This window comes from Helianthus annuus, chromosome 11, assembly GCF_002127325.2.
Source record: "Helianthus annuus cultivar XRQ/B chromosome 11, HanXRQr2.0-SUNRISE, whole genome shotgun sequence".
NCBI lineage: Eukaryota > Viridiplantae > Streptophyta > Magnoliopsida > Asterales > Asteraceae > Helianthus > Helianthus annuus.
The window spans coordinates 186,171,229-186,195,319 of record NC_035443.2 but is presented as its reverse complement, the minus strand read 5'-3'; the positions used below and the strand labels follow the sequence as shown (position 1 = coordinate 186,195,319).

The following is a 24,091-nucleotide window of genomic DNA, read 5'->3' as shown; positions in this document are numbered from 1 at the left end:
GTTCAGTTATCAGTACCACAACTCTTGCTTACCTAGATAAGCGACCCAAATTCAATCGAGTACACGGAATGATAAGTGTTTTAATCGTTAAATCGTTTATCGGTTTAGTTGGTTGAATTCGGTTCAATTAGACACATCTCTATAGCCGAGTAAACTCCATTAGGTGTTACCTGCATCGAATGTAAAAACAGGAACTTATGATATTACGATTTTGTAGCATACACCTTGTTTTAAGTGAATGAATGTGGATCGTGTTTGGTTTGTTGAATAATAAGTAATTTAAATTCATCTTAGAAAATGAAAGCAATAACTGAATATATTTATCCATCAATTTTAGTTGTTAATTACAAGTAACATCATACATGGAGGTTTCTTTTCTTTTCACACATTGATCAAATAATATTATTATTGTTTTATTTTTGTGTTAATATTAATGTTGATCTCCCCTCTTCCTCTTCCTTTATTGTTTTATTTTTGTTTTAATGTTAATGTTGATCTCCCCTCTTCCTTTCACATCAAACCCACTTTCCCTCACATTTATCGTTTTAATTTATATACTAAAACCTAAATCACACATACGTCAAAAATCAAACCAAACAATGTTAATTTGATACAGATCAAAGACATTGTAAAAATTCTTATTCAGAGAGAAAAGAAAAACAAAATTAAGGAGTCTTGAGAGAATGAAGAAAATATTATAAATTATAAGATGTATCCACTACATATCAAATAAAATATTCATGCAAATTATAATTATAACATGTTTTCTCAAATTATTATTTTTCATAAAACATTATATAAATATGTAGGAACTAGGAAGTTTCTTCTAAGACTACGCCTTACACTGTATAGGAAGTTTACAAGTAGTAGTACTTCAATTTTTCAAATATATAAAAGGACTACACGTTAAGTTGACCTTAATTGACTTCTCATAGCTTACTCACAATATATACACACATATCATCCAAACTCATCAGACCCTATCCTACCGGAAAACCTTCTTCTCCGGCTATAAATGAGTTACAGCGGCTATTCTCCAGCTCCCTCGGCTACCTTCGAACGCTCGCCCAGCATCGATCCCACGAAGCACGTCAGCTACGCATCTGAGCCAACAGCTCCGACCGCCTCATCTGTTCATAATGGACGTTCCGAACCTCAGTTGACAGCTACTAGTCAGAGCTTGGTGCCTCCAGGACAAGAAGATGTACGCCAACTGATGAAGTCAGCTAATCAAATTAGCGACAGTGGGTTGAATTCAACCAGTTTTGGTCAACCACCGGGGCGTTCAGGTGAAGTGCACAATATCATGTCTGCAAATGAAGTCACCGGAAAAGTTGCTAGTGAAGCAAAAGCGCCCACATTCACCCCCATTGTTGAACGAGATCAGAGTAACAAGGGATTAGAATCCAATGAAGCTGAGGGGGATAATGATAATCAACAACAGGAGCATGTCGGAGTGAGTATGGTTGGAAAGAAGTTCAAGCCGGTTAACCCGGAGGCATACGATGTGGAGGATGAGGATGATGATGATGAATCTTACTGATTTTAATTTGTCTTAAATGTTTGCTTTAAGTGTGAGATCAAAAGAAAATTCCTATTTGTATTTCTCTTCACTAATGATTGTTGTTTTGGTCAACGTTTGAACAATTATTTTTATGGGAACGATTCTGACGTGTTATAGGAGTCATATGGTATCTAAACATAAGGGGATGCACGAATAATCGAGATTTGGTTTCGGGGTTTTATAATGCGGTTTATTCGGTTTGGATCCTAACCGTAGCCGAATTGCTTGTTCAGTTTTTGGTTTGCTTATCAGCTCCACAAATCTTGTTTATCCAATCGAGTAAAACAAATAATAACCGGTTTGATTGGTTGAAATTTAATTTGGTTCGGTTGGACACATTTCTAGTTCCGATTCGTTATCAGTTAGGCCCGAAAAAGTTTGTAAACCCAATAAAATGATATCCGAACCAATGAACATCCCTAGATATAGTGGGAGACAGAAATAAGGCACATTTCTACTGTTTTTTTATTACTGAAAATTGGATTACTAACTTTTTTTTTTTGCAGCGGCCACTCATTTTGACTTGAAATGAACTGAATCACTCAGTTTTGTTGCTAACTTCGGTTCACTTTTTTCAACAAAATTTGCATTTCAGTTTTTCAGATTAGAACCGGCAATTTGTTGACACAACACAATACGAATCCATTACAAAATATCCGGGTTAGTGACTAGTCTAAAGCCTAAATGGGTTCGCGTTAGTCTTGTGTCTACTATGTGAATACGTTTAGCTAAACGGGTCAACACCAGACTGTGTTGACCCAGTCGTCTGCAACAAACACCTTGCTAGAGGTTAGTGATAAAATCAGGCAGGAGATCATTTCTGATTGTGAACGTGTTTCCGAAGTGTTGAAGAAATGAAGACTGAAAAGTTTGAATTGGATCATGAAATTGCTAGAGGAGTTGTAAAAGGATCTGAAATTAATCATTCAAGGGGTGTCAGTGAAGATATCGAGCACGAAAATTGATCAAACCGGTTCAGTTTTAAATGAAAATGTGGATCTTGGTGCACCAAGTGAACAGATTCGTGAAGCTGTCAAGGAACCTGTTGCAGTATTGACCGAAAAAAAAAGAATCCTAAAGCACCCGAATTAGAAAAAGGCTCAAGAGAACAGGTTCGAAGAAGCTTTGACGAACACGTTGCTATTTTGATTGAAAAGGAGGATCTTGGGGGGGCCCAGATTGAGAAACACAATCAATCGATCACACCCATGAAGTTGTAGGAAAGCCTGAACGAACCTGACACAGTTTGGACTGAAAAAGAGGATCTTGGTGCATCCGAATCCACTGTTGAAGAAGTTGATTCAGTTTAGAGTGAAAAGGAGGATCTTGGTGCACACAAGTTGGAAAAAATGCCCACTATAGCTTCAACTGATGGCGAAACTTTACAATTGACAAAAAAAAAGTCAAAAGTCAACTGTGGGAAGTCAAATGTAGCAACATCTGACATTTTCTAGCCTGCATCATTTATGACACCAGTGGCACCAAAAAGAAAAGATAACAAAAGTCAACTGTGAGAAAGTCTCATTGGGATTGGAAGCGGGCGCCCTTGACTGTTGTGGAAGTGGATCAGTTTGGCCAGCTCAACACTGTTTTGGGATCTGTTTTACTTACCAATAATAAGGACCGCTGGGTGTGGGAAAGGGCTTCAGATGGTATGTTCTCGGTTTCATCGTGCAGAGATTTGATGTGCAGGTTTTCGGTCTCGTTTGCCCCCTTCGATTGGGTTAAATGGGCCCCGAAGAAAGTCAACATATTTGCATGGCGGGCTGAACAAAACCGATTGGCGACACTTAAAGGTTTGCAAAGACGTAATGTTCATTATGGCTCGACGTTATGCAGATTTTGCGGTGAAGCGGAGGAAGACGCGGACCATCTTTTGGTATCTTGCTACGTTGCTACAGTGGTTAGACATAAGGTATGCACCTGGTGCAAGGTCCCTTGGAATCCAATTTCTAATGTAAGGGATCTGCTCAATTTATACAAGGCCGGTGATGTTTCGGGTCACAAAAGTAGTCTGCTAAGACTGATTTTTATAGCGTCATGTTGGGCGATATGGAAAACACGTAATGAGTTAATATCTCAGGCAAGCGGGCATCAATCGATCGGATTTTCGGGGAAACGCAGGCGATGCCATTTATGTGGATGAAGCACAGGGCGAAAGAACAAGGCTTAAGCTGTTATGGTGATTGAATAAAGTATTTTTTGCCGTCCAAAAAAAAAAAACAAAAGTGAACTGTGGGAAGTCAAGTGTAGTTCCCAACGTTGACCAATGTCAACAATGCATATGAAGGAAGAGAAATAAAGAAGTGATGGAAAACTATTTTTTTGCAGCAGCCACTCATTTTGACTTGAAATGAACCGAATCACTCAGTTTTGGGCTACTTAGTTGCCGACTTTGGTTCACTTTTTTCAACAAAATTTGCATTTTAGTTTTTCAGATTAAGGCCAGCATTTTCTTGACACAAAACAACAAAATACGAATCCATTACAAAATAGGTGGGTTAGTGACTAGTTTAAAGTCTAAACGGGTTCGGATTAGTCTTGTGTCAACTATGTGAACACGTTTAGCTAAACGGGTCAACAATGTTGGGTATAATCTTGATCGGGTCAAAGTTGGGTGAATGGGTACGGGTTGAAACCGAGTTTAGCATTAACGGGTCGGTTAGGTTGTTGCAAAATTGGTGTAGCTGGACCGAGTAAAAACAGACGTGCACGTGTGAAGAAAGCAGAACATTTGAGTTGTTAGCTGTTTTTAAGGAGAACGTGGACTTAGTTTTTGCATGTGATGGTTATATTTATATTATAAATAGTAGTATTATCTCAATTGTGATGTATCCATCTTTCACATTTTAATAAAGAAGCTTTTCATTTCTACAAGTTCTCGTAGAGTTCTTTTCTTTATATTTGAGAGCAATTTACTTGTGAGTTTGAATGTGTGATTTTGGGGCCTGAACCAACAAACACCAGGTTGTGCTGTTGATCGAATTCCCGAGTTTGCAGAAACCCTCCAATGACAAGACATGATGTTATTAATTTTGTCGGGCATTACGTCGAACAACTTCACTGCATTCTTCCATTCACCAATCTTCACGTCCTTCATTGCCCTCATCACTTCGCTATAGGGCCTTGCTTGGAAATTTACCATGTCATCAACTTTAGAATTTATAGAGAATCCTTGCTTGGAAGTTTAAAGTTCTCGCCAATAAAGGTCATAACAACTTTACTTGGTACATATAGGAAGTCTTGACTGCTCACGTCCTAGTAAAACACCTTTAAGAACTGAAACTAATTAAAGTACTACAAAAGAAGCTGAAAGTACAACTATGAAAGCTTTGAAATCAACTGCATTAAACATGCTTAAATAAAAATGGAATAAAGTTGCACGTAGTGGTAATGGAGACGTGGGTGCTTGTAGCATATTATCAAAACATCTTTTGCTGCTGTTGACTATATTGACTTTTTTGGTCGAAGTGAAGTCAACGTTAACCTTGTACAAAGGTTAACTTCAATTTTTTTGCAGAATTTATATTCAGCAGGTCTTCATTATCTTGATGGTTGTTGTTGTCAATTTTATATCCTCTAAACCGGACAAGTTAGTTACAAACGACATCTATTATAACCATCTCTAACATCCCTTCCATCATCACGTACAGGGGCGGATCTAGTATCAAAAGAACGGTTCCCAGGAACCCAGTCGATTTGGCGTTTTTAGTGAAAATGTATATATAAAATATAGAAGGAACCCATTAATAAATTCTAGGTGAACCCATAACAAAAGACATGAGGTGGTCAAGTGGTCTAGTGCGTCCTTTCTAATTTAGAGTCCCTGAGTTTGATTCTAGATTCCTATCATTTCTTTATATTTTTGCTTTGTTTTTGGGAGAAAAACCCACCAATTCTGGTACATCTATCTTCAATATTTGTTTAATTTTGTTGGGGGGTTTTTGTTTGTGGATGTGGAATTAATGGTTGACTGATTGAAGTTGAACCCATATGCCAATTAAGATTTTTCGTTTTTTAGATTATTTTATTGAGTAAACTGCTAAAATCATCCCTGAGGTTTGACTCAAATTGCTAGATCAGTCCAAAATCAACTTTTTTTGCTAAAACAGTCCCTGAGCCTAGTTTCTGTTGCTATTTCAGTCCAATAAATTAACACCGTTAGAACCTCCGTTAATGAATTGGTAAAACTGCTAAATTCGTCCCTGAGGTTTGATTCAAGTTGCTAAATCAGTCCAAAATCAAGTTTTTTGAATTTGTTAATTATAAACTTATTTAGGTATATAATTTTTCTAGTCTAGCATTAATTTTTTGAATTTGTTAATTATAAAGTTATGTAGATTATAAACTTATTTAGGTATATAATTTTTCTAGACTTGCATTAATTTTTTGAATTTGTTAATTATAAACTTATGTAGATTATAAACTTATTTAGGTATATAAATCATTAATATCACAAGATTATAAACTTATTTAAGGCGGGTCCAGTTATATTTATGTTCGTTGAATAAATCATTAATATCACAAGAGAAAAAAATGGTAAATGACAGGTTCTTAATGCATCAATACTTGTACCAAATGCATTATATATTTTCTTAAGTGTCTTAAAATTTAAGATAAATTACAAGTCTACCCTAAATATATAATTTAAATTTGTGTTTAGTTATAAAAATATAAACAGAATGTAGCTCTTTTGGAGAGCACAATTTTATTTGACCTGTCTTAAACACTGGTTTGACCCGAACCCGTTTTGACTCAAACCAAAATAATTTTTTTTATGAGACTTGTTCTGGCACGACATGTTGTCCGACCTCACCTGAATGATAAGTATTATTAAATAAGAAACCACTTAATTAAGTAGAAAAAATGAATAAAAGAACTTTGTAATACAAATATTAAATTAAAATAATTGATAAATATTAAAAATTAAATATTACGATTTAAATAAAAACAAATAAAAATTATGTTAATTTCTTAATATTTAAATTTACATATAATGTTTGTATTTTTCATAACTAAATATTGTTTAAATTAACTATTGTCTTATTTAAATCCTTAAATAAATACTAAATATTTACATGGTAACAACAACAACAACATCAAAATAAAATCAGTATTTAAGGCTGGGCCGGTTAAATTACGCTCTTCAAAAAAGCTACATTTATATTTTTAAAACTAATTTTATTTAAATTAAATTAAGTATTATCTTATTTAAATACTTAAGTATATAATTAGTAAACATTTAATGATGATGATAATAATAATAATAATAATAATAATAATAATAATAATAATAATCAAAATAACTAACAAATAATTTTTCAAAATAACTAACAAAAGGATTTTTTTTCTCTTGTGATATTAATGATTTATATACCTAAATAAGTTTATAATTAACAAATTCAAAAAATTAATGCAAGTCTAGAAAAATTATATACCTAAATAAGTTTATAATCTAAATAAGTTTATAATTAACAAATTCAAAAAATTAATGCAAGTCTAGAAAAATTATATACCTAAATAAGTTTATAATTAACAAATTCAAAAAACTTGATTTTGGACTGATCTAGCAACTTGAATCAAACCTCAGGGACGAATTTAGCAGTTTTACCCATTCATTAACGGAGGTTCTAACGGTGTTAATTTATTGGACTGAAATAGCAACAGAAACTAGGCTCAGGGACTGTTTTAGCAAAAAAAGTTGATTTTGGACTGATCTAGCAATTTGAGTCAAACCACAAGGACGATTTTAGCAGTTTACTCTATTTTATTTGGTCAGGGATTGTGTTGTTTGGTTTTTACTTTTTAGAATTGGAGAATAATGTTTTTTATAAAAGTAAAACGTGTTGTTTTTTGTTTTTTTTTTTTTTTTTTTTGCATGTTTCGTGTTAATTAAAAATTTTAAAAGCTAAAGTACGTTGACAAGTTAACACTATGAGATTGAATCGCTATGCCAATTGAGCTTTTTGGTTGCTTATATTGTTTCATTTGTTCATATCTATTCATATTTTTGGAATTGGAGCTTATGATTTGTGATGTCTCTATGTACGAGTAAAATGTGTAGATTCTTTCCATATATCATGTCAATTAACAAGCTGAAACCTAAAATGTGTTGGCCATTTGCTTATTGTAAGTTGAGAGCTCGTGATGTCTGATTGCGAATCCGAAATCAATGCTTGTAAAAGTATGAAATTGACCCGACCTAACCTAACCGACCTGAAAATTGTATGGTATGGTTGTGAAAGTTTGACCACAAAAAAAGTGAACCCATAAGAAAAAATTCCTGGATCTGCCACTGATCACGTATCGATAACCACCTCACTAACGAGCGCATGGCTCGGATTAAAGATTTGTTTGTGTTTGATTGCCAGCATGGCAAGTGTCACACATATGGACTCATGGGCAATCAGATAAAAAGTCATGAAATTGCCAATTAAGCCATAATCCCAACTTGTTTGATTGCTAATGTATGTTCACAGAGGCAGATTGAGGCCGTATACAAGATACCCGACGATTTACAAGTGCCCTAGGTTTTCTATATTTACTGCTCTACCGATAAACAATTCCTAAGTTGAATACCATACTTGTGTCATTTTCTCGGCCCAACTTCGAACCGTGTGGCAAGATACGTATCATTCCCAACACATGGCCCAAGTAAATCTTATGATACAACATTCGCATATAAATTCGACACCCACTTTGTTTATGTAACTGAAGACATATTTTGTCATACTTGGCCCAACATATAATATAAGCTAAAGCCCAATACCACATTCTAAAATAAAGGCAGTCGTATTTTGACATGCTGGCCCAAGTCGGTCTTTACAGTATTCTTTAAGGCTTGTCAAATGAAAATTAGTAGGGCCAACTCCATTCCCATTATATAAAACCCAGGTAGTGTTTGGTATGAAGGAATGGAAGGTGGAATGGAATGGATCATTATGATGGAATGAAAAGAAACATGTTTGGTTATCATGTGGTAATGGAATGGAGCATTCCAAAGGAATGTAACTCCTTCCAAATATAATAATTTTCATTCCTTGGTATGTATGTGTTTTTTTTCCATTCCTTCAAGGAATGGAAAGAAATATGTTATTATTATTATTATTATTATTATTATTAGTATATTTATACTTATACTTTTATTTATATTTATATTTATTAATATTCATACTAATATTAATATATATAAAAAATCTATAACATTAATATATTATTATTATTATTATATATATACTTATACTTTTACTTGTGTTTATATTTATACTAGGTTATGGCCCCGTGTGTTACACGGGCTGATTAGTGAAAATGATATAATTTATTATTTGTAAATACTTATTATTTTTAATCTACTCTTGATAGTTTTGATTGAACATACATGATAAATTCATAGATTGTCATTAATAACATTGAATTTCGAGACAAACCTCTAATAACAATGAATTTCATGGGATAAACATCCTAAAATTATAAAATAAAAAAATAAAGTCATTAAAATTCACACCAACAAAACTTAGGAAAAGTTGAATTAAAGAAAGGAATATTGGATTTTAATAATCCCAACTATTCGCCGTTGGCCGCTAACAGTTCCAATTTCAAAGATGACCACTGGTCGTCCCAACTATTAACATGTTGGCTTCCAATAGAGAACCTGACTTACAGAACCGTAAAGTTGTTAGTCTTCGATCGCCGGAAAAACGTTTTTAGCCAGAAAAAAGGTTCTGAAAGGTCCGATATAAGGTTATAAAAGGGTTTGGGACGAAAATGTTGAGATTTCCGGCCAAAAACTTGAGTTTTTCGGACAAAAAGCAGTTTTCTAGCGATGAAAGAATTTACGACGACCTCAATAATTGGGCCTTTTAGTAGAAAAAGGTTCATAGAATAAGTAATACGGTTACAAAGAGGTTTGAGACAAAAAAATGAGTTTTCCGACCAAAAACGTTTTTTCGGCGACCGGAGACTAACGACGTTAGGGTTCTGTTAGTTAGGGTCCATTGGAGGTCAATATGTTAATACTTGGGAGTGCCAGTGTGGTTACTTATTAAGTTGGGACTATTGGCGGTCAACGACGAATAGTTGTTATTATTGAAATCCAATATTCCCTAAAGAAACATGCAACTGTTTTGATTCTTTTTACTCACTTTTACTACTTTGTGTGCGTTAATTGAAAAGAAAAGTCTTGGTATCAATACATGCATCTCAATCCAATGGAAAATGTCCCCATTTTATTTCTTTTATTATATAACCTTGTGTAGTGTACGGGTTGAATAAATGTAATTTTATATACCAAATAATAAAAAAAGTTATATCTTTAAAAATCCTATGTATTATACAAGTTGAATAAATGTAATTTTGTATATCATTAAAAATCCCTTGTGTATTAATTTTTAAAAAGCCTCGTGTATTACACGGGTTGAATAAATGTAATTTTATATATGTTATTATTTATTTGAATCTTATGAAAAAGTACCCAATTACAAAAAAGTATATTAAACTGTTTTATTATTATAGTTTGTTTTATGCGATTAATAGAATAAATTGATTAAAATAATAAAAATTACAAAAAGTATATTAAACTGTTTTATTATTATAAGTTTGTTTTATGTGATCAATCTAGTTTTTTTGGGGTAAAAGATAAAAAGATAAAATTTAGGGACTAAAATAATATATTTTTTATTTAAATCTTATTAACAAATATTATCAATATCTATTTATTTAGGCGGGAAAAAATTATTGAGATCACCTTATAGAGTGCCATGTGTCCCCAATATGATTTACTTTATTATATGTATAGATATAGATATTATACAAGTTGAATAAATGTAATTTTGTATATCATTAAAAATCCCTTGTGTATTAATTTTTAAAAAGCCTCGTGTATTACACGGGTTGAATAAATGTAATTTTATATATTTTATTATTTATTTGAATCTTATGAAAAAAATACCCAATTACAAAAAAAGTATATTAAACTGTTTTATTATTATAGTTTGTTTAATGCGATTAATAGAATAAATTGATTAAAATAATAAAAATTACAAAAAGTATATTAAACTGTTTTATTATTATAAGTTTGTTTTATGTGATCAATCTAGTTTTTTGGGGTAAAAGATAAAAATATAAAATTTAGGGACTAAAATAATATATTTTTTATTTAAATCTTATTAACAAATATTATCAATATCTATTTATTTAGGCGGGAAAAAATTATTGAGATCACTTTATAGAGTGCCATGTGTCCCCAATATGATTTACTTTATTATATATATAGATTTATTAATATTCATACTAATATTAATATATAAAAAATCTATAACATTAATATATTATTATTATTATTATTATTATTATTATTATTATTATTATTATTATTATTATTATTATTATTGAGCCAATTATATTTTTGTCGTTTTTAATACAGTTGTGTTTCGTTACTTCATCTTTTTTTGTTTATCAAATTGTACAAAGTAATGATTCATTATATTCACATATGAGTAACCAAACATCACAATGGAATGGAATGATCCATTTCATTCCGTTGTCCATTCCATTACCTCGTCCATTCCATTCTCTCATCTATTCCATTACCCCATACCAAACAGACCCCCAATGTTTATAAGCCCAAATCCATACCCATGTTAAACTAAAATCTATTCATTGAGTCCGTCTTATACAAATTATTCCCAGACTCCATAAGAGATGTAGAGATACTCAACCAGCCTATTCCTTAATGTGTCATAGCCCAAAATAAAACAATAACAAATACCCACTGTTACACTTACATATCAAATTTGGCCATTTTCATAAAATCCCAAAACACCCAAAATTGACTTTTCTTTTACAATAACAAATACCCACTGTTACACTTACATATCACATATGGCTATTTTCATAAAATCCCAAAACCCCCAAAATTGACTTTTCTTTTATCGCAACTATTAAGTTTTTGTTAGCACGAGTAACCCTAACGGTGTTTGTTGTACTATTATTTTTTTATTGGTAGATTCTCAATCGATGTTAAGATTTGAGTCATTGTTTTGATATATGAACCGAAGATTTAAGGCTTTATATTTCTTTAAATCGTGTTACAATCATCTTTCCACTTTTAATTTATACATTACAATGACAATGAAGCATAAGACGCTTGTAACTTACTCTTTAGGGCATGCACATTCATTTTAAGTGCGGAAACATGGATATGGTTAGGGGTGTGCAAAATTACCCATAACCGAAAACAACCAAACTCCAAACCATATTCACAGCCAAACAATGTTCTGAAATGTTTTTCGAATAATCGGTTCGGTTCCAAACCGTATCCAAGTGTTATTCGGTTTTTGGTTCGGTTATCAGTACTACAAATCTTGCTTACCTAGATAAGCGACCCAAATTCAATCGAGTACACGGAATTGTAAGTCTTTTAATCGTTCAATCGTTTATCGGTTTAGTTGGTTGAATTCGGTTCAATTAGACACATCTCTATAGCCGAGTAAACTCCACTAGGTGTTACCTACATAGAATATCAACAGGAACTTATGATATAACGATATTGTAGCATACACCTTGTTTTAAGTGAATGAATGTGGATCATGTTTGGTTTGTTGAAAAAGTAATTTAAATTCATCTTAGAAAATGAAAGCAATAACTGAATATATTTATCCATCAATTTTAGTTGTTAATTACAAGTAACATCATACATGTAGTTTTCTTTACTTTTGATCAAATAATATTATTATTGTTTTATTTTTGTGTTAATATTAATGTTGATCTCCCCTCTTCCTTTCACATCAAACCCACTTTCCCCACGTTTAACGTTCTAATTTATATCCTGAAACCTAAATCACACATTCGTCAAAAATAAACCAAACAATGTTAATTTGATACAAATCAAAGACATTGTAAAAAAATCTTATTCCGAGGGAAAAGAAAAACAAAATTATGGGGTCTCGAGAGAATGAAGAAAATATTATAAATTATAGAATGTATCCACTACATATCAAGTAAAATATTCATGCAAATTATAATTATAACGTTTTTCTCTTATTATTATTTATCATAAAACATTATATAAATATGTAAGAACTAGGAAGTTTCTTCTTATAAATACTTCAAATGTTCAAATGTTTAAAAGACTAGCATCTTCCTATATAATAAAGGAAAACATGAGTAGGCCACGTGTAAGCATATCCAGCCTCCCCCTTTCTTCTTTCCACGTGTCAAGTTCCCCTGATTTCTCTGTTTGTGTAACGTAACAAAAAATCAGATCTCAATTCAAAATTCAAACTGAACTTTACTTTTCTCTCTCTTTCTCTCAAAAAGATTCATGTATGAAGGTCTAGCCTCATCCACATCTCCATTATCATTCATCCATTCTCCTCCCCTACGCAGTTATTAAAGAATTTTCATGGTCTTTTTGTTTGGTGAGATGTGCATGTTATAGGGTAAACATTTTTATGAGTTTTTGGTGCTTGAAACATGAGGGTTTGTTTCTTTTTGTTCGAACCTTTGTTGATTGAGTTAATCAAGTTGTGGATCTGGTGTGTTTGATGTTTGATTCTGGAATTGGTTAGCTAAAGTTTGTTACTTTTATATAATTTCAAAAGAAGAAAAAGATACTGATTTGTGTTGTGTATATACATTTCTAAATTGAGATGTTATTTGATTTCAAGATGGCCTTTTTGTTGCTTTCTTGAATCTTTTTCATCCATAGAAGAAAACCCAAGTTGTCTTTTTTATTACAGTTTTTGGGTTCTATAGTTTTTCAGTTTATTAGTTTATTGACATAGGATATGTTATAGAGGTTATATAACAAGAACTAGCTTATATCCCGTGTGACACACGGGTTTAACAAAGTTAAATTTACACATATTAATAAATATGATGTATGATTTTTAAAAAAATCCAAATAACATGAAACCAAATAATTTAAAATAATAATGTTTTGACACTTGTTCGACATCTCCATTTTTTAAAATGTTCCTATGAAATGTTTATTTAAAGTATGAAGTAACATAAATTAATGCTAATCTAAAATAAAAATAAGTAAATAAATAACAAACTAAAATCATCCGCCTGCATGTAACCTCCCCCACCACTCACCTGCATCGTTTCCATGTGAAATTGAATTAAAAACACTATATTTTGTATTTTATATATACATACATATATGCCTATATTTGAAAATGTTGACTTACAGTCTCCAAACATGCAGATAAAATGGTCATGGCAGGCAGTGCATCAATTCCATGCTGCTTTTATTAAACAATAATTCTGAGAAAATATACATATTTTAAAAAACCCATTTTAATGAAAGAGTAAATAGCATAGCTTGCTTGTCTTTGTACTTGAGTCTTGTAAATAAAGCCATCGCAGCAGAATCTGCTCCACCACATTTTGTTAATGAACACCTCAATTTTTAAATAGCAATAAACAATCTTCAAATGTCTGACTGGTCAATGATAAAAGAACTGTGCAAATAAAGATAATTTACTTACATGCAGGAAATGATCCAAATAGAGCCCATCCTTTCGGAGATGTTCCTGCTTCATTTTGCTTGGATTCTAAATTATTAAGAAAAATCATTCATCAGATTAAATGATCTGTCGAAAGTGGAGTTGCATCTCAAAAAGGGAGGAAGATAAAAAAACTGAACATTACCGCACATTTTTGTAAGACTAAATTGGATGGGATCATAACCCTCCACTGGTGTAGTTAGGTGAACCTCATACGGGTCATCACGTGTCGTTTGACCTGAATATACATCATGAATTCAGATATCCGAGTTGTAGAAGATGTAGACAGTGAAATATAGACGTAGAGGTGGCAATTCTAACCCATTCGGGTTGTGCGTTATCTTGAACGGGTCAAAAGGGTCAAATAAAAATCCCGTAATGCATCAGTCCCAGTTCAACGTACAAATACACCATATTCTCCATCTGCAAACATCGAAATCAGAATCATTTCACAACGAACTAATAGAATTTAATCGCGAATTTTTATAATAAACACTTACGGTGATCTCCGGTGTTAGTAGCTGGGTGTTGAAGAGCTCTTCATTAAAGGTGGAAAAAACCTTCAAATCCTTGCAAAGAAAATTCAATAAAAAAGTAAATTAACCCATATCGACTTGCTCGAGTTCATTATTGACGTATTCGACTTGCGCGAGTTCATTATCGACGTCTCCGACATCAAAACCGATAATGTTTTTCGGTTTATAGTCTAGTCCCACATCAAGAAACTTAATACAATAGTAAATTTAACAGAAATTCAATTAAAAAAATTAAATTAAACCATATTTTTGACTACCCACATCAAGAAATTCAAGAAAAATGTAATTTTAACCCAATTTTGTGATTTTTTTTACAACCCACATCAAGAAACTTAATAAAATAGTAAATTTAATAGAAATTCTATAAAAATTCAATAAAGAAGTAAATTAACCCATATTTTTGACTACCCGCATCAAGAAATTCAAGAAAAGTGCAACTTGAACCCAATTTTGTGACTTTTTTTGACAACCCACATTAAGAAACTCAAGAAAACTATATAAACAATCTTTTAAGTTGTACCTCTACATGTTTGTGGAGTTTGTAGATGTCTTTCGACATATTCGACTTGCGCCAGTTCATTATCGACGTCTCCAACATCATAATCGACAATGTTTTTCGGTTTATAGTTCAGTAATAGCTTGTCGGCTACATTTGCCAACAACTCAAAAGCACAAATTCCACCATCTTTGAATGATTTGTTATGTAGAATCCTCCTCTAAAGAATCAAATAAAATGTGTTAGTACAAATGAACATTCGCGCATGAAAACAAACTTAATTTTATGCTAACCCGCAAGGATCTAGGAGCTCTAGTTATCACGGGGGCCAGTAAATCATGAAATCCTCCACTATCCGTTCTCTTCTTCACCACCATATCTTATGCGCACACGCTATGTACAAGATCATCAACCGAATGAACCAATAATCGTTCCTGCTATGTCACTAAATAAAAGATTCAGAATCAATAACCAAATGATTACTTGAATACTAATAGTGCCAACGAACATATCTTACCATTTACGAACCGGACATTTAACATATCAATGTACATATATTTGATATCCATTTAAAAAGAAAAAAATAAAAGTTACTACTTAAAGATAGACATCAACATGACAAATACCATCTGACATCTAGATGCAACGAAAAACAATTACATCAAGAACTTAATAATCAAGTTTAACTATTTAACCAATCTCTTTTATGAAAAAAAACTATTAACCATAGGAGCTCTCTGTGAGCAGGTGTTCTAATCAAAACTCATTCTTCTACTATTTGAGTATTTCTAATTTTCTATGTTGTCTTTCTTTTTCCCCCCTATATCTTCTATAAAAATGTTTGCGGATTGTCATGTATACTTGTTATGATTAACTTATGTCTTAAATGCATATTCAAACACTAAACACTCAAGGATTCGAGGTCATCTTGGTCTCATCCGGTGTTGTCGGTGCTGGCCGACATCATCTTAGATATAGGAACCTGGTGCACAGCAGGTAGTTACACGATGTAACAACTGCATGGTCTTTTTAACGGAAACCCAAAAACCGACCCGAATAAAATTAATCTGAACCCGATTAACCCAAACATCAAAATCAGAATCATTTCACAGCGAACTAATAGAATTTTATCGCGAATTTTTATAATAACACTTACGGTGATCTTCGGTGTTAGTAGCTGGGTGATTTCCTTGAAGAGCTCTTCAAATCCTTGCAAAGAAAACTCAATAAAAAAGTAAATCAACCCATATTTTTTTACTACCCACATCAAGAAATTCACCAAAAGTGCAAATTTTAACCCAATTTTGTGACTTTTTTGACAACCCACATTAACAAACTCAAGAAAACTATATTAAATCGGTCGGCAATTGATTAGAAGGTAAAAACCGGTACCGGTAAAAAAAACCCCAAAAATTCGGTAACGGACTGGTTCCAAAACGGTACCCGATACCATTTGCTCTTCTCTATTCACATCAAATATTGATATTTTTATTTCGAATATTTTCTTTTTGTTATATGCTTTAAAAACGATTTCTCTTAATGAGCATCAAACATCTTTTGCAAGAACAACATATTTAAAATCAATCGGCATAAAAGACACAATCAAATCAATGGTTGGCTAAAGCTTAAGCAAACGCGGATTACAACCTGTTGTCAATTCGTGCACAAAAACACCATATTCATATTATCAAAACCTTAATTAATATAATGACGGATAATGTATTAAATAAGAATAATACCTTCAGCAACGAACATGATGTCGAAGGAAAACAACCATCAAACCATGAACAACAACAATGCTGATGAAGAAGTAAAGCAGATTACTTGATTTCTATTTCCAGCAACTCTAAAATATGACAAAGAATAACATTGTGAGACTAAATATGGAATCTGGTACAAAAAAAGGAAGAGGAGAACATAGAACAATAAAGATTAGTTTCCATACTATTAAAAACCCGTTTCGCTTCATTTTGTTCCAACCCTCACCGAGTCTCGCTCACCCCCTAAATGACAAGTACTCCCACATTCCGACAATGAATCGCGCGGTTTCACTTGATCTTGATCATCTTCGATGTTTAGATCAAATGTGAAACCTCTCGACTTTACACAATTCATCTTCGATTGCGATAAAGTTGTGTCATCAACACATGATGGACCATCATCTTTAGCATTGAGATCAATTGCTGAAGCATTGTTATGCTTTATTTTCCCTGCTTGAAGACAAATTTATATTTAAATTCAAATCAAAACACAATCAAATTTTTACATAAACAAACAACATAAAGTTGCATTAAATCGAAAACCCACAAAAAATAAATCCCAAATTTGAAAATTTAAAACTAAAAAAACTCATCAAATTAAAGCATATCTAAACAATTCACCTTCTGAACGAAAAACAAATTCAAGATCTCTAATTTTTGCTCCAATTCCAACAGTGATTTTCAATTTATTCCTCAAACAAAACAATGATATATTAACCCTAGAAATAACATACAACCTTCAACTTAGTATTAATATTCATACAGTTCAGTAAGTAGCAGTGTACCTTTGGTGGACATCGGGCGACCAGTACGGCACCGCCTAGGGTACGGATGTTGCTCGCCGCCGAGCACCGGCCGTGATAAACTTATGCTCAGATCTGGAGCTCCGAGATCGTTGTAAACACCTATATCACCAAAACAAAAACCCTTCCGTTAATCGAAGCCCTAACTTTGAGATGAACGGAAAGAAACAAACCAACATGACTAAGATGATCGTACCTGAAGAAGACGATCTTCATCTCTACAGACGACGAATCGAAAAACCATAATCGGTCAAAAACTTATATATGAAGATCGGTTGAATCAAGGGCGTTTCCATCGGCTCTCTCTCTGGGTTATGGAATTTGTTTTCCAGATCTGGATTGGGGAAATAGTGAATTTGAATTTGAATGAGAAACTATTTGAGGAAACTGGAAAGGTGGAAGCTTTCTGACGTTTGAACCAGTAACTGGTTTGAGTAGGGTTTGTTGTATATGCTTTAAAAATTACACATAGGATTAAATTAAAAAATGAAAAAACTATCAAAATTACACCTAGGATAGAGGGCTTGAGATTGTGACACATAGGATAGTAAACTAAAGGAGGTTTTGACAAGTGTGTTGGTGGATTGAGGTGATGCCAAGTGGCAAAACCTTGTTGTTTTATTAGGTATAGAGATTGGATTTATTGGGGAAAAAGTGATATAAGTTCTGTGTCTGGTGAAGTCAACATAGCTGATGTTGGTCAAACCATATGTTGTGAATGCGGATTGAGATTTTCGGAGTCTAGCGTTGGTTTCCGCTGTCAAAAGTGTAGCCGCGTGTTTTGTGAGGGTTGTGTGCGAGGATACGGTTCGTTTGCTGAGCTTGATATCCGACCATGCAAGTTTTGTGCCGGTTTTGAGAGTAAACAGAAATTTGGGGGCAAGTTTAGTCATAAGATACATCCATGTGATTCGCCCCGACAAAGCCCTAAACTATCGTCACCGGATTATTCCGGTGAGAGATTTGACGGGTCTTCGCTTAACTCAGTATCCGTTTTCCGCTCCACGAGCAGGTACTTTTTTTGTATGTTTGATACTCAAGTTTGTTCTTTCAAAATTTTCTTTAGATAGTTTGATGGTATTATGAAACTTTTGTCATGAATTATATAAATTGCGTCATAATTCATTGAAAAACATATCGAACTCTTGAACTATACTTTATGGGGTTCTTTAGATGTGCTTTTAAGCTTAATGTTTCAAGTTGAAGTCGCAATAGTCCGTTTTCAGCGTTTTTATTTTTTACGTGTGATGGTGTTACGTAACTTTTTGTGATGAACAAATCTACATATGTTACGATTCGCCAAAAATTATTTTCAATTCTTGAACAATAGGTCAAGGGGCTTTTTGGTTTGTTTTTAATATAAACTTTGCAATTTAAAGTTGCAATTATCAGTTTTGAGTGTTGGGTAATTAAATTTTGATCTCGGTTTTTTGATTATTTTCTATCCAAATAATCACATCTGGATATTAAGGAAAGGGGTTGATGTAGAAAAAGTATATCGAGATAGTTTTTTGTCTGAATAACTTATTTTGGTTAATGGCAGGAGCGATGAAGATGACCGAGAATATTCTTCAAAAAACATCATCAGCCCGTATAGTCTCGACTCCTCATTGCTTTAGTAGTTTAAATAGTGATAAAATACTTTTGTCTTTGTTAGATTTTTGAAGAAAATTGATGATGCTTTGTTAAACCATTTATGAAAATGATTGAGCGATTTAAAAGGAGTTAATTATTGTTTTCGTCCCTGTGGTTTGTCAAAAATCACTATTTCAATCCATTAGTTTAAAAATTGTGATTTTAGTCCCTGTGGTTTCACTTTTGTAACCATTTCAGTCCACCTCGTAACCATTTCAGTCCCTGTACTAACAAAATAGACGGACTAAAATGGTTATGTAAGTGAAACCACAGGGACTGAAATTGTTACGAAAGTGAAACCACAGGGACTGAAATCGCAATTTTTAAACTAATGGACTTATAGTGATTTTTGACAAACCACAGGGACGGAAACAGTAATTAACTCGATTTAAAAGTGACTCATTTGACTGTAAAAAAAGTCAAAACATGATAAGACTATCATGATTGGATGTATGTGAATGGTTCAAAAATTATTATATTGGCATTTTTAAGGCTTTACAAAGCCCTAAATCGTACGTTTTTTTTTTCCAAAACAACATATGATGCCACGCAACTGAGTGTTTAGATTGTTTGATGAATTGATCTGCAGCCGTCGAATGGAATCAGTAAGGTTGTTTTTGTGGGATATTGAATTTGAAGATGATGATTGAGTTTAGATGTTATTAACTGAGATGCGTTTGCATTTTTTTAATAGTTTATTAAATGAGAAACCTAAAGCAAGGATTTCAGTTGCACCCATAGACCTGGACCGATTTCACCGTCTGAATCCTCTGAGGTATGTTCACTCCAAACAGAAACAAATAAATGTAAAACACACATGACAGATTTTCGGGAAAATATTATTAATTCATTTCGATGTTCAGCAACGTATTCTTAATGTTCCTTTCTGGGTTACTTGTAAACGGGCCATACACGCTTATTACGACTGCTGTTGCAGCTGATCTCGGTACCCAAAGCTCAATTAAGGGTAATTCTCGAGCCTTAGCTACCGTGAGTGCGATCATAGATGGTACTGGTTCGGTTGGTACAGCGTTGGGCCCGCTTTTGGCTGGATATATCATATATATCTACACGAGGATGGAATAGTGTGTTCTTTATGCTGATATTATCGTTATCCGTTGCTGGTTTGTTGTTGGTTCGAGTTGTTAGAAACGAAATTAAAGAGAGTAAACGAGGGAAAATGGCTTTGGTTTAGTGGTATCGTACATTGATGTCGGATTTTGGAAGCCGTTTTTGGAGAAGTTAAGGATGTTCTGATTCTGCATATGACACTGCTGTTATAGGTATTAGTTTTTTTGTCTCTAAGTAGTTTCACACACATTATATAGAGATTGAGTGAACATAATTTTTGTGTATTCTTTATGCATAGATCCAATGATGATACTTGATTTGTTTCTGGATACAGTGTATATATTCATTATATAATTTATTATGTAAAAGGATACAGTTGAAGATATACACTTGATATTGTCTACTATTCGCGAACCACTGTAAGTTATGAGGCGCGCCTTTTAGCCCCTGATGTGATTTTCTGAGTGCCTCGTGAGTCACGCCTCATAAGAGAACAAGATTCGGCAAATGCAACATCTGGGTCCATAAACGGCTTCGCGACCACCGGCATTCTCAACTATGTATAATATGATAAACGTAGGAGAGTAATTCTGATAGTGACATGTGAAATTCTTTGAAATTTTTTTATATTTTTCACGGATTTAGCTAAAAACTACTTTATTAAATGTTTTTTAACACAACCCATAACCCGTGAAGCTCACGGGATATAACCTAGTTACACTATATAGGAAGTTTCTTGTAATAAGTCCTTCAATTTTTCAAATACAAAAAGACTACACGGTTAAGTTGACCTTGACTTCTCATAGCCTACTCACAATATATACACACATATCATCCAAACTCATCAGACCTGTTGAAACAATGGTTAACACAAAGATAACCAAGAGGGTCGTTTCAGTTATGGGGTTTAACCTCTTCTCTCGCTCGTATCGGTGGCCTGAGATCTGCAAAACAGTAAACACCGTTAGTCTCGTTAAGAGGGGAAAAGGGGGTTTTCCCTCTTAACCAGGCTCCGGCGTGAGAATAAGTACTGTTCTGAGAGATGGAAAACAGTGTGTGTATAGAGTGAGTAAATAGAGCCAAAGATCCCGAACCTGAATGATGAAGGGTCCTATTTATAGCCGGAGGGTGAAGAAGGAGGAAGCAGCTGTGCCAGCTGTAGGCGCGCACCAGCTGTCCGACCAAGGGGAATATCCACTTGGTCCGCTCTGTCGCGAAGGGTGTAGTGGTACACGTGGCGTCCTTGTATTCGCCTGAGCTGGGTACCTCGTACTGGTCATGTCAGCCCTGCTCCCTGGATTGTCGCAGGCCTATGTGGCCTTCTGTGAATGGTGACACGTGTTGTCCTTTATGTCGGGCGAAGCATCTTTGATGCCAGCTGTGAACCGCCCAGATGCCTTCTGGAAGCTTCTAGAATGTTCTGGTGACATGGATGCCTTGTGTGCACAAAGGTGGTGTGGTCCCTGCCATGTAGGCAGGGAATTGGGATCATACCTCTTCAAGACCCTATCCTACCGGAAAACCATCTTCTCCGGCTAAAAATGAGTTACAGCGGCTACTCTCCAGCTCCCTCGGCAACATTCGAACGCTCGCCCAGCATCGATCCCACGAAGCACGTCAGCTACATATCCGAGCCAACAGCTCCGACCGCCTCATCTATTCATAATGGACACTCCGAACCTCAGTTGACCGCAACTAGTCAGAGCTTGGTGCCTCCGGGACAAGAAGATGTACGCCAACCGATGAAGTCAGCTAATCAAATTAGCGACAGTGGGTTGAATTCAACCAGTTATAGTCAACCACCGGGGCGTTCAGGTGAAGTGCACAATAACATGTCTGCAAATGAAGTCACCAGCAAAGTTGCTAGCGAAGGAAAAGCACCCACATTCACCCCCATTGTTGAACGAGATCAGAGCAACAAGGGAGAATCGGATGAAGCTGAGAGGGATAATGATAATCAACAACAGGAGCATGTCGGAGTGAGTATGGTTGGAAAGAAGTTCAAGCCGGTTAACCCGGAGGCATACTATGTGGAGGATGAGGATGATGATGATGAATATTAGCTAGATGATCCATCTTACTGATTTTCATTTGTCTTAAATGTTTGCTTTAAGTGTGAGATCAAAAGAAAATTCCTATTTGTATTTCTCTTCACCAATGATTGTTGTTTTGGTCAACGTTTGAACAATTATTTTTATGGGAACGATTCTGACATGTTATAGGAGTCATATGGTATCTAAACATAAGGGGATGCACGAATAATCGAGATTTGGTTTCGGGGCTTTATAATGCGGTTTATTCGGTTTGGATCCTAACCGTAGCCAAATTGCATGTTCAGTTTTTGGTTTGCTTATCAACTCCACAAATCTTGTTTATCCAATCGAGTAAAACAAATAATAACCGGTTTAATCGGTTGAAATTGAATTTGGTTTGGTTGGACACATTTCTAGTTCCTATTCGTTATCAGTTAGGCCCGAAAAAGTTTGTAAACCCAATAAAATGATATCCGAACCAATGAACATCCCTAGATATAGTGGGAGACAGAAATAAGGCACATTTCTACTGTTTTTTTATTACTGAAAATTGGATTACTAACTTTTTTTTTTTTGCAGCGGCCACTCATTTTGACTTGAAATGAACTGAATCACTCAGTTTTGTTGCTAACTTCGGTTCACTTTTTTCAACAAAATTTGCATTTTAGTTTTTCAGATTAGAACCGGCAATTTGTTGACACAACACAATACGAATCCATTACAAAATATCCGGGTTAGTGACTAGTCTAAAGCCTCAATGGGTTCGCGTTAGTCTTGTGTCTACTATGTGAATACGTTTAGCTAAACGGGTCAACACCAGACTGTGTTGACCCAGCCGTCTGCAACAAACACCTTGCTAGAGGTTAGTGATAAAATTATTAGAAGAAACGATTAAACTTAATTTATGATATGTATATGTACTTATATTCGTATTAGCTAGAACTCGGATCATATTGATAAGTTGTGGTGGATATAATAAGCGGGTATATTCGAAACTGCCTATGACAGTTTTCCCGCCTCAATTAACCGCCAAATTTGTCAAGTATATATATGTAAGGACCGGCAACATTAACCGGTACCAAGACATTCAATCCTCTTCGATAATTGTCTGTCCATTCATTCGTTATTGTTTGTTAAAGTATGTCAAGTATGTCCGCTGCCAACAGACGTTTACATCATCAGAATGATGATGATGATCTGATTAAACAATGTTCAACCCCAACATGTGGTATCAGAGCCACGGTGACAACCCTTCCATGCCAACACTGCCAAGATGAAGAAACCAGACTGCAAAAGAAAATTCATCGGACAAAATTGTGTTATTACTGTCATCGCCCAGGCCACTTCATATACGACTGCAAATCAAAGGAGAATGATGAAAACACACAACTTGTCTCTCAAGCGGTAAATGCAGGGATACGAAAACAAAGGGAATCGGTAGAAGAAAGGAACGAGATGATTGTGACTGGATCAGAGGGCGGAACGTGGGGAGACATATGGTATGTTAGTCTTTCATTTACACAACACTATGCCGGTAATCTAAATGTTTTCAAGCGTATCAAACATTTAGTGGGGGTTGAAACCAACTCGGGGGAAAACGATTTCTTGTTTATGCGGGGCATAGGGGTTGTAGAAGTCAAGTCCAATAATGAAAAGTTGTTGATTCAGGGTGTCTTATACACAC

The 24,091-nt window shown here is 34.2% G+C and overlaps 1 protein-coding gene and 1 long non-coding RNA gene across 10 annotated transcripts; one reads left to right on the top strand and one right to left on the bottom strand.

Moving 5' to 3' along the window:
- Nucleotides 1-917: 917 nt before the first annotated feature.
- Nucleotides 918-22,551, top strand: LOC118484335. 2 transcript variants are annotated; one of them, XM_035980373.1, is made up of 2 exons: nucleotides 918-1,498; nucleotides 22,396-22,551. In XM_035980373.1, the coding sequence occupies exons 1-2, from the start codon at nucleotides 1,016-1,018 to the stop codon at nucleotides 22,435-22,437; spliced, it is 525 nt and encodes a 174-aa protein (XP_035836266.1). In that variant the 5' UTR covers nucleotides 918-1,015; the 3' UTR covers nucleotides 22,438-22,551. The 2 variants fall into 2 exon arrangements, with proteins under 2 accessions (XP_035836266.1, XP_035836267.1); XM_035980374.1 differs by having other exon boundaries at nucleotides 919-1,518; nucleotides 22,422-22,551.
- On the bottom strand, nucleotides 13,487-18,081 carry LOC118484336. 8 transcript variants are annotated; one of them, XR_004873362.1, is made up of 14 exons: nucleotides 17,865-18,081; nucleotides 17,651-17,770; nucleotides 17,487-17,584; nucleotides 17,051-17,315; nucleotides 16,845-16,951; nucleotides 16,262-16,314; nucleotides 15,399-15,550; nucleotides 15,130-15,325; nucleotides 14,574-14,642; nucleotides 14,395-14,496; nucleotides 14,219-14,311; nucleotides 14,056-14,121; nucleotides 13,756-13,939; nucleotides 13,487-13,660 (listed from the first exon to the last, which is right to left on the bottom strand). It is a non-coding gene; the product is annotated as an uncharacterized LOC118484336 (long non-coding RNA). The 8 variants fall into 8 exon arrangements; XR_004873364.1 differs by lacking the exon at nucleotides 17,487-17,584 and having other exon boundaries at nucleotides 16,262-16,327; XR_004873366.1 differs by lacking the exon at nucleotides 17,487-17,584 and having other exon boundaries at nucleotides 13,756-13,968.
- Nucleotides 22,552-24,091: the final 1,540 nt, after the last annotated feature.

Bases quoted from the DNA above. Each gene is read 5' to 3' on its own strand.
- LOC118484335 (XM_035980373.1), top strand. From the start codon at position 1,016: ATGAGTTACAGCGGCTATTCTCCAGCTCCCTCGGCTACCTTCGAACGC. The intron at 1,499-22,395 runs GCATACGATGTG...GTTAACCCGGAG, and splicing joins TCAAGCCGGTTAACCCGGAG to GCATACTATGTGGAGGATGA.